The following is a 14,041-nucleotide window of genomic DNA, read 5'->3' as shown; positions in this document are numbered from 1 at the left end:
GGGAGCTGTCACCCTGGCAGGGGCTGGGGGCTGCCCTAGGGACTCCAGGGGGTCCCCAAGCACCCCCAGGCCCCCCACACAGTGTTGTCCCCTCACTGGCTGGGTGTTACAGGGTGACAGCCTAAAAATACAGCACTTGGAGAGAGGGCTTTGCTCTTCTCTCTGCAGCCCGAAGGCACTGTCAGCAGCTCAGCCTCCTCAGCCAGGGCTGGAAAAACAGGCTAAGTATTTGGAGGCTGTGACTCAGTACAGGAAAACTGCTTGGCCTGGCTGACGCCTTGCACAAGCCTGGCCAGCGCAGGCAGGCCCCCCCCGCACCCCAAGGGGGTTCTCTGGTATCTCATAAGTGTTAAGCTAACCCTTACCTGTGGTTTGCAGCTCTCCTCTACAAGACATCTGCTAAACCTGCCTGCAGTCACTGGAAATGCGAAGCAGACCTGGACAGACATCTGGATGGGGACTCCAGCCCAGGGACTTTGGCACGACCAGCAAAGCCAAGGGAGACCTGCCCTCCTGCCTCAGCTTCCCCAGTGTCCTTGAGCTGCCCCAAGAGCACCTTTCCCCTGTGCACAGTGCAAATAGAGGCTCTGCGCTATAAACCCCCAGCAAACCTTTACCATGCTGGTGGTGCCTGAGCCCCATCCAGCCTCACTGCCCACAGCCCCACATCCCCACTCAGACAGGCAGCATAGTGGGTCCTACCTGTCTGCAGGGGCTGGAGGGTCTGCACAGCCCCAGAGCCAGGATCCGGCTCCTCGCTGTTCCTCAGGCACACAGCGCCAGGATGCACCTAAGTCTGGAGGGATGGGCCAGCCCCTCCTCTGGGATCTTATCAGCAGCTGCCAGGGGCTCCTGCCCGCACCCTGATAAGTGCCGGGCTGCACGTCACAGGGCTAGGGTCCCCCCAGTGCAGCTCCACCCCTGCAGCCCGCTCAGCTCCATCCCAGCAGCAGGACCAGAGCATCCCATGGGACACCCACATTGGAATGAGTGCTGGTGCCCCAAATCCTGCCTTTCCAGGAGGGTGCTACACCCAGGAGTGGCTGGGAATGGTTACTGCAAGGAGGGTGCACTGGAGACGAGCCTGTCTCCCTCAGGCAAATGGGGAGGTGCATAGGCCCTTCATTTGCCCCCTTGGACAACCCAGGGCTGCTCCCAGCTACCCCCAGAGCAGTGGGACACCCCCACCCCATACTGTGCTATGCATGATCAGCCCCTAGGGCTGAGCAAGGGGAAAGGGAAACTGTCTCACACTCGCTTGCTTGGCAGCACTGCCCTGCAGAGGCATTTAGGAAAAGAAGGGAAAAAAAAAAAAAAAAAAAAAAAAAAAGAACAATTTTATTTTTCCAAACAAGATCTGTAGCAAAGTCACAGTGGCACTTCCATGCCCAGTCAGGAGTAAATACACCCAAAAAAAAAAATACAGAAATAACTTAACTGCAGCTACGGTTCAGCAGAGACAAACCAAGAGAGGCCGAGCAGCAGGCAACACTGCTGGACCCAGACCCACACTCCAGCAGAGGCGGGAGCAGGGGCTCTCCCAAACAGGCACCTCCTCGGCGACCTGCGCCAGTGGGAAATGCTCTGGCACATTTGGTAAAGCTATGGCCACCCCACGTCCCACCCCATCACCCTCACAGCAGGCAGGAGGGCAGCCACAGGCAGCCCCACACCCCAGCACAGCTCCCTGCTGTTAGGAGAAGATGTGCCAGTGGCTGAAAAATGATACAAAAAAAGGTGCGAAACACACCACAGGCACTTCTACCCTCACCCTGCTCCTGCCCTGGGATCAAAGTTAAGAGGCACTTCACATCCCAAATTGAAGGGGTCGGGGGGGGGGGGGGGGGCAGGACAGGGTAGAGCTTAACCCCTCCTGCAGGCCCACCAGCCCCCATCCGAGGGCTGGGGTCCGGCCACGCCAGGGCCCATGGGGAGGAACAGCAAGGGGCTGCGCACACCCCCAGCCATGGAGGGGATGTCCCCATGAGACAGCAGGCACTGAAGACAGCAGAGAGGAGCCGCAGCCTCTCCCCCAGCCATGCAGACCCTAACATGGGGGGGACTCAGCTTGGAGATGAGTGGCACTAGAGGCTGCCCAGCTGGGCAAGGAGATGGGCGGATCCTTCCCACCACTCCTGCGGTGCCTTCCTTGGCTGCAAGCCAGAGAGGTGGGGAGGGGGTGCCAGGGCAGCATCCCCACCAGCAGCTGCACATCTTCCAGAACATGTCTTCAAGAAGCAGGGGCAAAGCCCATGATACCCTCTGGTGATCTCTGGCATGAGGACAGTCCTCCACAGCAGCAGTCTTGGTGCCAGGACATGGCACAGAGATGTAATACCAGCACTGCATGGTGAAGGCAGCACCCACAGGCACCCTGGTTTGGCTTCATTCAGGCTCACCCCAAGAAAGACACAGAGCAGTCAAGCACCCCCAGCTCTGCCAAGCCCAGGGCAGCACTCTGGGGTCTTCTCAGCGCTGACGGCTTCTTGAGGATCCCCTCTCCTGGGAGGGGGGGCAGGGAAGCCCTCCCTTTCCTTCCATAGCTCCAGGCCCCTTAAGGGGGGAAACAATATTCCAGCTAAGTCTTTAGGGTACCAGCTCCCCCCGGCCTTTCTCCCAAACCTGAGGCAGGAGGAGGAGGAGGGAGCAGAGGCTGGTCAGGTCATGTAGCGGGTGACAGCTCTCAGGGCATACAGCAGAGCCGCTTGCATCCGAGCCTCCAGCAAGAGCAGGTTGATGTGCACCTATACAGGGAGAGGGGGGTCAGCACATGGGGGCTCAGGACTCCCCCATGGCCTGCCAGGAGGGGAAGGGATAGGGCAGCACCTTCTCCGAGTGCTTGAAGTGTCTCCAGAACTGTGTATACATCTGCTTAGTCGTCTTCTCCGGGTAGCAAGCCACCGTCTTGATGTAGATCTTCAAACTGCGCTCCAGGAGCTGGTTCACCTCCCCATAGTTGTAGTCGTCGTAGCTGGGGGAGAGAGGAGGGCACGTTACTCCAGGCACAACCCCTGTCCATTCACACACCCTGGGCTCTTTTCAGACCCAGGCTGTGCCCCACAACAGCATCACTTTGCCTTAGTCTAAACAGCAGCACAGTCTCACCAAGACAGTCACAGGCTCCCAGGCTGGACCCGCTCATGGGCTCTACCCAAGGTGAACAGGCTCCGGCCATGGTTTGGGAACCTACCGGATGCCAAAGACACAGTGGACGTAGTTCCAGATGGCCCTGCGCAGCATGGACGTGTCCACGCCACAGTGCATGGCAATAGTGTTGTATGTCAGGTTGTAGACGACCTGGAACTTCTCATCCAGGAGCTGTCCCACATCAGGGTAGAGGCGGTTGATCAGTGAGTAGCCGTGGTCCTCCCAGGTGTAATCCTGCCAGAAAAAGGATGCTGGGGTAGGGGCTTAACAGGGAAACGTGGGGTTCCTTCAAAGCCAGGGACACAAGCTGGTGTCTCCCCCTGCCGTGCTGACCCCCACAACTATTAGCCAAACTGTCCACAACCTTGGGAAGAGCCCCACTGTCCCCCCCCCCAGCCAAGACAAGCAGGACCTGCCACCCAGCACCCTGCCACCCCTTCCCCTCCGGCTGGCATGGAACCACGGGCACCCACCTGCGCACGGAAAGTGGGGGGTGCCTGCTCACCCCTCCGTGTGAAGTCCTTGTAGCCAAACTCGGGGTCCTCCACGAAGCAGAGGACGTTGGACTGCAGGGAGTGATACGCAGTATCTACAAGACACCACCACAGCAGCCATGAGCAATGCAGCGTGACCCTGAACAGAGCCAGCCCTGCAGCTGAGGGCCTGATCCTGCTCCTCCCTGGGCAGATCCTGGCTCCCTCCCCCCTCCCCTGTGATGTCCCTGGCCCACAGCCAGCTGCACCCCTGCACCTCCTCACCCGAGGGAGCAACCAGCAAACTCTCTGTCTTCTCCAGCTCAAAGCGCGTTGCCATCTCCTCCTGCGTGACGCCCTCCTCCTCCAGCTGGCTTTCCTGCAGCAGCTTCATCCTCTCCATCAGCACCTCCACCTCCTGCATGGCATCTTTGCCCTGGCAAAGCAGAGAACAGAGTCAACCCTCGCCCAGGTCAAGCAAGGTTGCAGAGGGGTTGCAAGCCCAGAGCAGCACAGAGCTGCTCTCAGCCCTGCTGTCACTTGGAGCAGCCCCAGGGCTTTTCTAAAGAGCATTTGCCTCTGGGTTTATCCTGCCCCCCAGACCCCAGCTGCTCCCATGCCTCATCCCGGGGACTGGGAGAAGGAGGAAGCCCTGTGGAGCATGCTACTGCATGGTCCTAAAGCATCTCCTGTTCCCAATAAAAGGCCTTAGGGCAATTCCCAGGGGAGGCACCATAAACCAGTCCAGCACCTCACCATGCCCTCCCTTCCCACACCACACCCCCACCCCTGCAAGGCAAAGCCCCCCCCTTACCCCAGAGCCCCCCACGCTGTCGTCAGAGGCAGGGCTGCTGTCACTGTGGGGTGAGGGGGGCCGACAGCCATGCCCCCCATCCTGGTCCTCCTCAGGGTTGATGCCACAGCCGAAGACAAAGGAAGCAAGCGAGTGGTAATGGGTGAGGAGCACCAGGGCCTGCACCAGCTCCGCCAGTGACCAGCTGTTCTCCCCTGTCTTCAGCAGGGCCTGCGAGGCATGTGGGGTTGGAGAGACCCCACCCCAGCCCCCTGGCTCACTATGCCATACCACCCACCGCACCCTAGAGCCGAGGTAAACCAAGGGCAGGGAGACAGGAGGGTGTTTGGGATGTGCCTCCCCCATAAGCCAGCCGCTGTCAGCAGGACAGTCCCCAGCCACAGGGGACAAGTCACCCCTTCCCCATCCATCGTGAGCAGCACAGACCCTGCCCTCCAGCTCAGAGACTCCCTCAGCCCTGAAAGGCTTAAAGCTGGGGGGGCTTGTGCAAGCAGGGATGTGGCCCCTGGGATCAAGCCCCCAAAACCAGAGCATGTTTTGGGGGGGGGTCTGTGCCAGCAGCATCAGCTCTCACCTCGATGTGCTCCTTGGTGATGAGCCAGGGCCGATGCGCCAGCAGTTTGTTGATCTCATTGAGGTTCCTGAGTTTTTGGGGGGCACAGTGCAGCCCCTGCAGCCATGCTGGGTTGCCCCCCACCTGCAGGAACTCCCCCATGTGCAAGCCCACCAGGTAGGAGCACTGGTGCCGGGCTGCTGCCTGTGGGAAGAGCTGGGCAGTCAGCCCCTGGCACCAGCCAGGAGCCCCCCACAACCCTGCTACAAGCCCTTGGAGAAGCCAAGGCAGGAAGCCACCTCCCCACATTGCCCTTGGAGGGTTTTCCCTGGGGATGAGGGTCCAGACAGGGGTGTCTGCCCCCCCTCACCATCAATGCCAGTCCCCAGGGGCCCTGGAGGGGAGGGGTGGTGGGGTACCCTGGATGGGCACCACAGGACCAACCCCAAAGGGGGTTCCAAGCCTCTGGGACCACAGATCAGAGGGGGGCCCCATCTGTGGGGTCCCAAAAGCCTTACTGCCTCCAGGCAGAAACCCAGCAGAGGTGCTGGGACCACACATATCCCCAAGGGACTACCATCCTCACCATGATGGCAATGTAGTGGCGCTTGTGGTAGGGTAGGGGCCCGTCCATGCGCAGCAGGAGGTACTGAGTCTTCCAGAAGCTGCTGAGATATTGGGGGTGCAGCCCCATGACCATGGTGATGTTGTCCACTCTGCCCGCCGAGACAAAGGCCTCGATGAGGAGCTGGCGTCGGCTGTTCTCCGCACCTTCCTGCAGGATCTACCAGGACCGAGAGAGGAGGGCAGTGAAGGGCTGTGTGCTGCAGCACCCCACTCTTCCCAACAGCCCCCCTAACCTAGAGGGAGACCTCCCCCCATCAAGCATTGGTGGCCAGCAGGACCCAGACATCCAGGAGCACCCATCCCACCGCATCGGATGCTCACCCCATCAGAGGTGTCCAGCCTCCACCTCGCTGCCTGGTACGGACACCGCCGGCAGCCCCCGCTGCCTGCCTCCCCCCTCCCGGACCCGGGGGGCAGGGGGTGACAGGGGGTGTCCATGCCAGACCCCACACAGCCCAGCCGGCTCAGCCCACGGGTTGGGTTGTTTATTTGGGCACTGGTGTGTGGCAGGGAGGAGATGGGGCTCATTCCCCCCGCCCCCCCCGGTCTCTCCACTCCCACTGTGGTGACGAAACCACGGCGCTATCTCTGCCAAAGAAGAAACCACATCTGGGACACTGATGCTGGGTGCCGAGATAGGGCTGAGGGTGCCCTGGCATGGGGAGCCCCAGGGATTTCAAGGCACAGTTTATGAGGAGGACAGGCAGGGCAGGATGGGGGCTGCCTTTGCAGCACAGGGGAAAGACAGCCACATTTGGATGAGTGGGGAAACTGAGGCACAGGCAGGGCAGGGACTTGGGGCAGGAAAACGCCAGGGTGAAACAACACAATTCCTCCCCGCCATCCTCCAAAACCAGAGACCCCCCCACTGCCACAGGGATACCCCAGGCTGGGTGACCCTTCCCCATCCCACTCCCCCCCCAGCAGGGAGGGATGCACCCACCCAAGACCATCCCCACTGTTCTTACCTCTCCCAGGGGGACGAAGGCACTGGGGCCCTTCCCCAGCTGCCGGGGGACCTTGACCCCTCTGTCCTAGGAGGGAAAAAGCAGCAGCTTTAGCCCAGCACTGGGGCAGCCAGGAGCCACTGAGCGCTCCCGGGACAAGCGGCCGCCGCCAGCGGGACGAGCGCAGTAGCACCGGAAGGGGTGACTCATGTAGCCACCCTGCACGGGCCATAGGGACATGCAGCCATCGCCCCCGCGCCCTTGCGTCAGGCCAGGCAGCGCATGATGAAATCAGGCAGGGGTGTTGCTCTGCACCCCCGGGAGGTGTGACACACTGGGACCGTGCCAGGACACCAGAGCTGAGGCATCGCAGGCCAGTAATGCAAAGGCACCCCTTGCTCCCAGGTCTCTGTTTACCACCTCCATGGGAAAACACAGCAGAAACTGGAGCCATGGGACAGTGATAGGTCCCGGGAGCAGCACGGCTCCGGCCATGGCCCTGGGTGCAGCAGGGCGCTGCAGTTTGCAATCACCAGCATAAATATGGTGCCCGGAGTTCCCACTAACACCACCACCACCACCCCCTCCCCCGCCCCAGCACAAAATGCTGATAAACCTCTCTACCAGTTTTATTTTTTTTCCTCCCCAAATCCGTTAATGCAGTTAAGACAGAAACAAGACACCTGGTTACAGGTTAGCTGCTGCTCTCTGCACTCCAGGCAGAGGGTTCCACTCCTTTCTGACACCCCCATGCTCTACCTCCCCCCGCAGCTCCCCAGGGAAGAGCAAGTGTTTCCATGCTATATTTTCTCCAAGCAGATATTTTCCTCCTCTCTGCTGGCAGGTGGGGGCCAGCTGCACCCAACCAGGGTGCAGACAGCAGCAGCGATGGGGATGCCGCAAGCGGGACCCCCCCCATCCAGAGCACAACGGGACCAGGACCCTTCCAGCCCTCCTGCTCCAGGGGTGCCCATGGGGACCCCCCCAGCCAGCCCTGGAGCCGAAAGACAGGGATGCAGCAGAGCCTGAATCCACCCCCGTCCCAGTTTTGCACCTCAACATCCTACCAGTTTGCAAGTTTGCAGTGGTGCAGGGGAAATTTCTCTGCCTGCATTACAGCAGCACCCACAGGTACCAACCGCAGACAGGGAGGATGCAGCATCCACCCCGAGAGCTTAATTAATCCTCCCAAAACACCTACAGAGAATCCAGAACCTGGTTTGGGGCTGGGAGAAAAGAGGGTGGAAAAGGGTTCAACTGCTCCCAGCCCTGGGAAGCAGGCAAGGGGGAAGTGGGGTAGGTGTGCAGTCCCCTCAAATACAGGGGGAACACAGTGCTTGCTTGGAACCAGGACTGAGACAGGGAAGTGGCAGCAGAAAGGGCATTCAGCAGACAGACACCCACAGCATCACTTCCTCCAACCCACGCTCCGGATACAGGTGCTGATGGCAGCACCCGCTGCCCACCGTGGAGGAGGTGCTCAGGGCCCCCGCTCCAGGTGGGGATGCACCAGCCTCCTCTTCCCGTTCCCTGCAGAAATCCCCCGGGTCCCTCTGCCAGCAGGAGCTGGAGTGGCATCGTGAGGCTGGGACCCATCCCCAAGCGCAGGCTGTGCTCGGTCACCTCCACTGGGACTTTTGAACAGGAGCCCAGCACCAACTGTGCAGGCAGGATGTGAGCCCGGGGCCTGGATCTGCCCGCCCAGGGAGCAGAGAGGGTCTCAGCCCCCCAGGATGCCCACGACCACCCTGCTCCATCCCATGGCACACATCCCCTATGCAAACCCAGTGGGGAGCAGTGGTGCCACAGAGAACCAGAGGCAGCAGCAGATGTGCCCATGGTGTTGGACACGGCAAAGCTCCCGCGGCCCATCCGGAGGGATGCCTTGGCCAGTGGAGACCTGCGCCCTGCTTTGCTCCGGGTACAGGGAGAGACACGGTAGGAAGACAAGCACTGGGCAGGCAACAGCCACCGGTCACCCCCGCTTGCACTGCTGGGGACACAGAGAGAGCCAGGCACCCTGTCCCAGCGGCTGTGGGTGAAGGCAGCGCCAGGCCAGCCAAAACCACAAGGCATGCCTGGCTCCCTGCCAGCCCCCAGGACCCAAAATAAATGGCTCATCCCCAGCAGGGAGAGCAGGGTGCTGCCCGCACACTCTTCACAACTGGAAGTGGGCAGCCTTGCTCCCACAGCACCCAGTTACTGGGTGAACCAGCAAAAGCAGGAGCTGCACTGGGGACCATCTGCAAGGCTGCTGCTCCCACAGAACCCACAGCTCTTGCTGTCCTGGAGGGGTGGGGGGGGGTGGGGGGGGCAAAGGCATGACCCTCATTTTATTGCACTCCTCCCTCCTGTGGCTCAGCCAGGCTGATGCTCCCCACATCCCATCCGTCACACTGCACCAAGGCAATTCCCAGCAACCCCCTTTCTCCCTTCCCCACATCACCTCCCTTCACCCACCACTGTCGAAGGCTCCCCGGGGTGGGCAGGGCACGGCCACCGCTTGTCCCACAGCTGGGAGAGGCATGGGAAACCCACAGCACCAATGCAGAGAAAAGCAAGCACAGCACTTAGTGGCGTTTTCCAAAACAAAGAAGCCTTCCAAAACCAACAGCACAATCGGACACACACCTTCCAGCCCACTAATGACAGAGAAGCTCAAAGGGCAGCTCTGCCCCCAAACCTGCTCTCCCCCGTTCTCAGCATCCAGCATCACACCCAGCATCATGCTCCCAGCCTCCTGCAACCGTGCAGAAGAGGCTGCAGGCAAAGTGGCAGCGAGGCTCCCGCTGCTGGGATTCACCTGCAGGAGATGGGACATGTCACAGGGGAACAGCGGCAGCAGGAGGAGGGTGCCTGGACACACGCAACCGGGGGTGCCGACGGTAGGAAGGCACATCCTGCTCTCCAGCTGTGGAGCAACAGGGCAGGGAGCTGCTTCTCCCAGGGGTCTTTTCCGTGATGCCCTGTGAAGGGATGAGCCCCGGGGCTGCCACTCGGCTTCACCAGGAGAGATACCCAAGAGCCGGAGCCAGGCACAGCCCAGGTGATGGTGGGTGCCTTCTCCTGCCGGCTGCCTCCAAACCACTCCCGAGGCAGCAGGCGCAGCCTGGCACCCTCTCCTGAGCGGGGAAGGGGTGTGGGATGGCACGAGGTGACCACACAGCAGCTGTCAGCACGGCCACACGCTCCCCACGTGTCAGGCAGTGGGTCACAGCACACCATGGGCTCTTGCCAGCACCAGGCTGCAGCCACCCCAGCAAAGCAAGCACCTGCATGCTCTGACAACTCTGAGTGTGCGGGATGCTCCTGTCCCAAGTCATCATGGAAGTGAGACTGGGGTGACAACAGGAGCAGGTTCGTGCCATCACTGCTTTGGGTGCTGAGCTGGCTCTGCACTGACTCATGGTTTGGGGAGAAAGAGCTTCTTTGGTGCTCCAAGAGGCTCCCCACGAGGGGATGGCAATGGAGAGACCCCAGCAGGCAAATCCACGGGACACACACAGCAGGAATTCTGACCCCGAAGGCAGCAAGGAGCCGGGGAGCTCAGCCCAGCCCATCCCACCACTTTTCGGTGACAGCTCAGGGTGACTTTTGAAGGTGCATTTTAATCATTCCTATACAGAGGCTTGTTATGTTTTGCTGCATTAAGCAATCCTCAGGGGTGCTGCAGTTAACCCTCACTGTGCCACCTCTGGGTAGCGCCTCACCTCCTGTTTCCGCTGATGGGGAAACTGAGGCACAGAGGCAATATGCCAACCTGCACCAGCCATGCAACCCGCTCCCAGGCTCCAGCCAGCACACAGCAGGCAGAGGTGTCAGAGACATGGGGGGAAGGAGTTAATTCCCCCAGAGCGGGAAGCCCCCCTCCACCCCCTGCACTGGTGCCAGTGCTTAGTCAGGTGTTGGAAAATCATTCCCGATAAGGCGAGGTTAAACAAACACTACTGCAGCTGCCCGGCAGAGTGGGTTTGCCCCTCGTAACTGTGCCCCTGCCAAAACCCAGGCAGGAGGCTGTGCCTGGGCCATACCGGGGGGCGAGAGAAACGCCAGGGCTCGGCCCTGCTGACACGCGGAGCCAACACACAGGCACAACCCCCTTGGCACAAGCTGCCCCCAGCCCCACCTGCTCTGGGAAAGCAAACCCAGCTGCCACCACACTCCAGCAAGGAGGGCAACAGGATCCCCAAATCCTACCCTCCCTCCTCCTGAAAACCTGAAGAGCTTTCACAGAGAAGACCAGAGCAGCCACTGAACAGGCAGCCCTGCAGCGATGCAAACCCCATGGCCACAGCATGCAGGAACAAAACTGAGGCGCTTTCACAGTGGGTGTGAAGGTCCCAGCCCTTTCAGTCAGTGGTACCTGCTGGACATCAGTGGCCAAGGTCTAAGGCATCTCTGCCACTACCGTCCTTCCCCCAGCCTGCTCCAAAGCACCAGTTTCAGACTTCAGCTCATGCCAGGACAAGTGCTGGAGGGGATTCCCCAACAGCACTGCTGTCTGGGGTCTTTCCCACCCACTGTCCTGAGGTTTCCAGCTTCCAGCCCATGTCAGGAATAACCGTTCTTGCAGCTACGCCGAGGTGGCACAGCTATTTGGGGAGCCACTGACTCCCCACAAGCAAAGCCCCAAACTGCAGAGCAATCCTGCTGTCCCTGGGGAAACCTGAAAGAAGGGGAATGCACAAGCGAGAGGAAAAACAGCAATCTTTTTTTTTTTTTCAGGAGGGAAAATAAGTCTTACAAATAGAAGCAACTCCCAACTTCTCAGGAAACTCAGCAGGTTGGTATACTGAAGTTGCAGACCAGCCCGACTGCCAGACAGGGAGGTCCTGCAAAGCTCCACAGACACCTCAGGGCTCCACTCCAAACACAAAAGCCCTGGGCAATGTTTCCTAATGAGATGTTTCCCAGACCTCTGGGTTAACGGGGACATCAAAGAGATCCTATGCCCAGCCAGGAAATAGCAGCATGAGCCAAACGACTGGACAGAGACCCCAGCCCCCCTAGCCTCCCACCAGCTCTGCACCACCCACCCTGGTGGGCACATCCCATCGCCAGCCCCTACCTCAGTTTCCCTTCACCTCACAGCCCACGCCTGCAGGCAGGACCTCTGCCTGGCTCCCTGTCCAGCCACCCCAATGTCCTCCTGCCAGGACAGGGCCACCCCATCCCCAGGAGCCCTGGGTGGGCTCCCAGCGCCCCAACCTGCTCCCACACACCAGCACCCTTATTTTTCGGCTCGCTGCAAAGCAGATGAGCCAGAGGGTTATTTTTTGCAGCCCGGCGCCGGCTCCTCCGCCCGGCCGGACATGTCCCCGCTTGTCCCCTTCCCGGGGGATGGCCCCGGGCGGGGGGGACACAGCGGCTCTGGGGCGGGGGGACACCACCAGCCCCTCCCCAAGGGACCCCTCGGGCGCGCTGCAGGGTAGCGGCACCCCGTCCCATCCCGGGGAGGGGTGGGAGGCGATGTAAACCGGGAGCGCCTCGGGCAAGCGAGCACCGAGCCGAGCCCTTACCTCGCCGCCCCGCCGGACCCCGCAGCCCCAGTACTCCTCCAGCCCCGCGGGGCGGCACAGCGAGCCGGCCACCAGCATGGCAGCGCGGGAGCTAAGCGTCGAGTATGGCCCCGGGACGCCCCGGGCTGCGGCGGGGGTCCCCAGGCGCCCCGGGCTCCAGAACCTTCCCGGGCGCTTTCATAGAGCGGCGGCGGGCGGGGGTGGGGGGGGGAGGCATCCACGCCCCCGCCCCGTCTCGACCAATGGCAACGCGGAGGCGTGACCAAGACGCGCACCCGTCAGCCAATAGGGAGCGGCGGCGCGGGGGGTGCTGGGGGTTGCAGTTCGCTGCGGCTGCGCTGGGCTTTCTGCGGGTTGAGGCCGCCGGGCGTGAGCCCTGCCGGCCGTGAGGGACCCCCGGGCGGGCAGCAACGGGAGCCCTCCGCCCGCGGACGAGCACCCCGGCGGACGGTGCCGGCTCAGGGGGAGCGCCATGGGGGGGTCTCGCACTCCGTGCATCCTCTCTGCTCCGAGAGGAAGGACAGGGTCCCTCTGCACAGCCCTGCTTTCCTGACCCTTTGACACAGGGAGTCACGGAAAATGTCTCCTGGGGCCAAAGGGAAAAGAAACCTGATGGAAAAGGCATGGGAGGAGCCTGGGCGCATTTATGGGCTCTGGTATTTGTCCAAAATCACTCAGCTGCCCTAGTCTTACCTTGTGCATGGAGCCTGTCCCGTGGCTCTGTGTGGCCATGAGCAATCGCTGTGTCCCCCCTCCTACCACCCTAGTGCACCCCGGGGCTCCCCCCAGCTTTGCACAGAGTGGTTTGATTAAGCCAGTGCAGAAGACCTCCAAGAGTTGCGAAGCAGCCTTCCCCTCCCATTCTGTATAAGGCGTAGAGCCCCATGTCAGCTCATGTCCGTTTGAATAATAAACACCAAATCCAATAAAAGAAGGTGAAAGAAGGAAAAAAACCAAACCCACCCCACAACCATGGGTGGCCCCAGACAGCAGTGCTGATAACAATCTGGTGCTGCTTGACAGCCTGCACATGGCAAAGTCCAGCAAACAGGAGTTGCTGCACAAGCAACTCAGGTTTTGCCTGGCAACAGCCTCCTCTGGCTCTGGTCCTGAGCTCCTGCCAATTAAGAGAACATGTCAGCACGCCTCGGCAGCACGGTGCTGGCGGCACAGCCGATGGCCGGCACGCCATGGCGCTCTCACAGCTGCACCAGCCTCTGCAGGGAGAGAGGACACAGCGAGTTTCAAATGCCGCCCAGTCAGCTGCTGCTTGTCCTTGTCCCCTTCCTGGTGCACCGCAGCCTGCAAACACCCTGTGCTGTTTTTAGGGGTGTTTTGCAAACACAGCTCTGCATTGAGGGTGTGGGGTCTGGGTAGCTCTGGCCACACCAAGGTGTTTGTATTTGGACTCATGTCATTTGAGAGGAACAATTTGGGGTTTTAATTGCATCTGATCTGAGGTCCAGGTCATGCCTGCTCTGAGGGGAACCCAGCCCCACGCTCTCCTGGGGCCAGAGATGCTGTTTCAGCCCCTGTCACCCCAATCCAGCTCTGTTGCCAGCTCCTTTGGCCCCATCACACCCCGCAGAGGGGCCCAGAGCTGCCTGACATGGGGCAAGAGCCAAGATGCTGCCTGCTCCCCAGCCAGCACCGGGGCTGCAGCTACCTGAGCCCACGAGTTCTGCATTCACTCTAGCTGAACATGTCAGCCTGGAGATGAAAAGCCGTCTCTTGCTTTGCACGGGTGAAGGCAACACACAGTGTAAGCAAAGCAGAGGGGGGGCTGCCTCTGTTCTTCCTTTTCTGCCCCCATGAAAGCTCTGGATATGAGGGCAACAGGCTGAGATAGACCTGGGGACCCCAGGGCTGTGGCTGTGTGTCAGGTGGTGGTTCAGCTGGAGAGATGGGCTGGAGATGCTGCCAAATATTTAATATCCCATCAGAAGACACCGAGGGCCATG

The 14,041-nt window shown here is 60.8% G+C and overlaps 2 protein-coding genes across 8 annotated transcripts in view; both read right to left on the bottom strand.

The window, feature by feature from the left end:
- The window catches only part of PHACTR4 (phosphatase and actin regulator 4), an 80,046-nt gene extending 78,866 nt beyond the window's left edge, over nucleotides 1–1,180 (bottom strand). For 3 of the 4 annotated variants that reach the window (XM_087760619.1, XM_087760609.1, XM_087760612.1), the window contains exon 1: nucleotides 703–1,180. The gene's annotated coding sequence lies outside the window, so the exon portion shown is untranslated. The other variant, XM_087760616.1, reaches the window with a different exon arrangement.
- Nucleotides 1,181–1,319: 139 nt separating this feature from the next.
- On the bottom strand, nucleotides 1,320–12,272 carry SESN2 (sestrin 2). 4 transcript variants are annotated; one of them, XM_087760621.1, is made up of 10 exons: nucleotides 12,081–12,272; nucleotides 6,583–6,648; nucleotides 5,574–5,771; nucleotides 5,009–5,191; nucleotides 4,435–4,644; nucleotides 3,906–4,056; nucleotides 3,621–3,736; nucleotides 3,191–3,381; nucleotides 2,827–2,971; nucleotides 1,320–2,744 (listed from the first exon to the last, which is right to left on the bottom strand). In XM_087760621.1, the coding sequence occupies exons 1-10, from the start codon at nucleotides 12,156–12,158 to the stop codon at nucleotides 2,658–2,660; spliced, it is 1,425 nt and encodes a 474-aa protein (XP_087616747.1). In that variant the 5' UTR covers nucleotides 12,159–12,272; the 3' UTR covers nucleotides 1,320–2,657. The 4 variants fall into 4 exon arrangements, 3 of the variants coding, with proteins under 3 accessions (XP_087616747.1, XP_087616746.1, XP_087616748.1); XM_087760620.1 differs by lacking the exons at nucleotides 6,583–6,648; nucleotides 12,081–12,272 and adding an exon at nucleotides 5,936–6,116; XM_087760622.1 differs by lacking the exons at nucleotides 4,435–4,644; nucleotides 6,583–6,648; nucleotides 12,081–12,272 and adding an exon at nucleotides 5,936–6,116.
- Nucleotides 12,273–14,041: the final 1,769 nt, after the last annotated feature.

The sequence above is a fragment of the Nipponia nippon genome, unplaced genomic scaffold (genome assembly GCF_047370975.1).
Source record: "Nipponia nippon isolate SJK-2023a ecotype South Korea unplaced genomic scaffold, ASM4737097v1 scaffold_23, whole genome shotgun sequence".
Classification (NCBI taxonomy): domain Eukaryota; kingdom Metazoa; phylum Chordata; class Aves; order Pelecaniformes; family Threskiornithidae; genus Nipponia; species Nipponia nippon.
Note: the sequence above shows the minus strand (reverse complement) of the source record. Positions and strands in the feature narration are given on the sequence as shown.

Bases quoted from the DNA above. Each gene is read 5' to 3' on its own strand.
- SESN2 (XM_087760621.1), bottom strand. From the start codon at position 12,158: ATGCTGGTGGCCGGCTCGCTGTGCCGCCCCGCGGGGCTGGAGGAGTAC. The intron at 6,649-12,080 runs GTAAGGGCTCGG...TTTCCCTCCTAG, and splicing joins GGGTCCGGCGGGGCGGCGAG to GACAGAGGGGTCAAGGTCCC. The intron at 5,772-6,582 runs GTAAGAACAGTG...CGGTCCTGGTAG, and splicing joins CCTTCGTCCCCCTGGGAGAG to ATCCTGCAGGAAGGTGCGGA.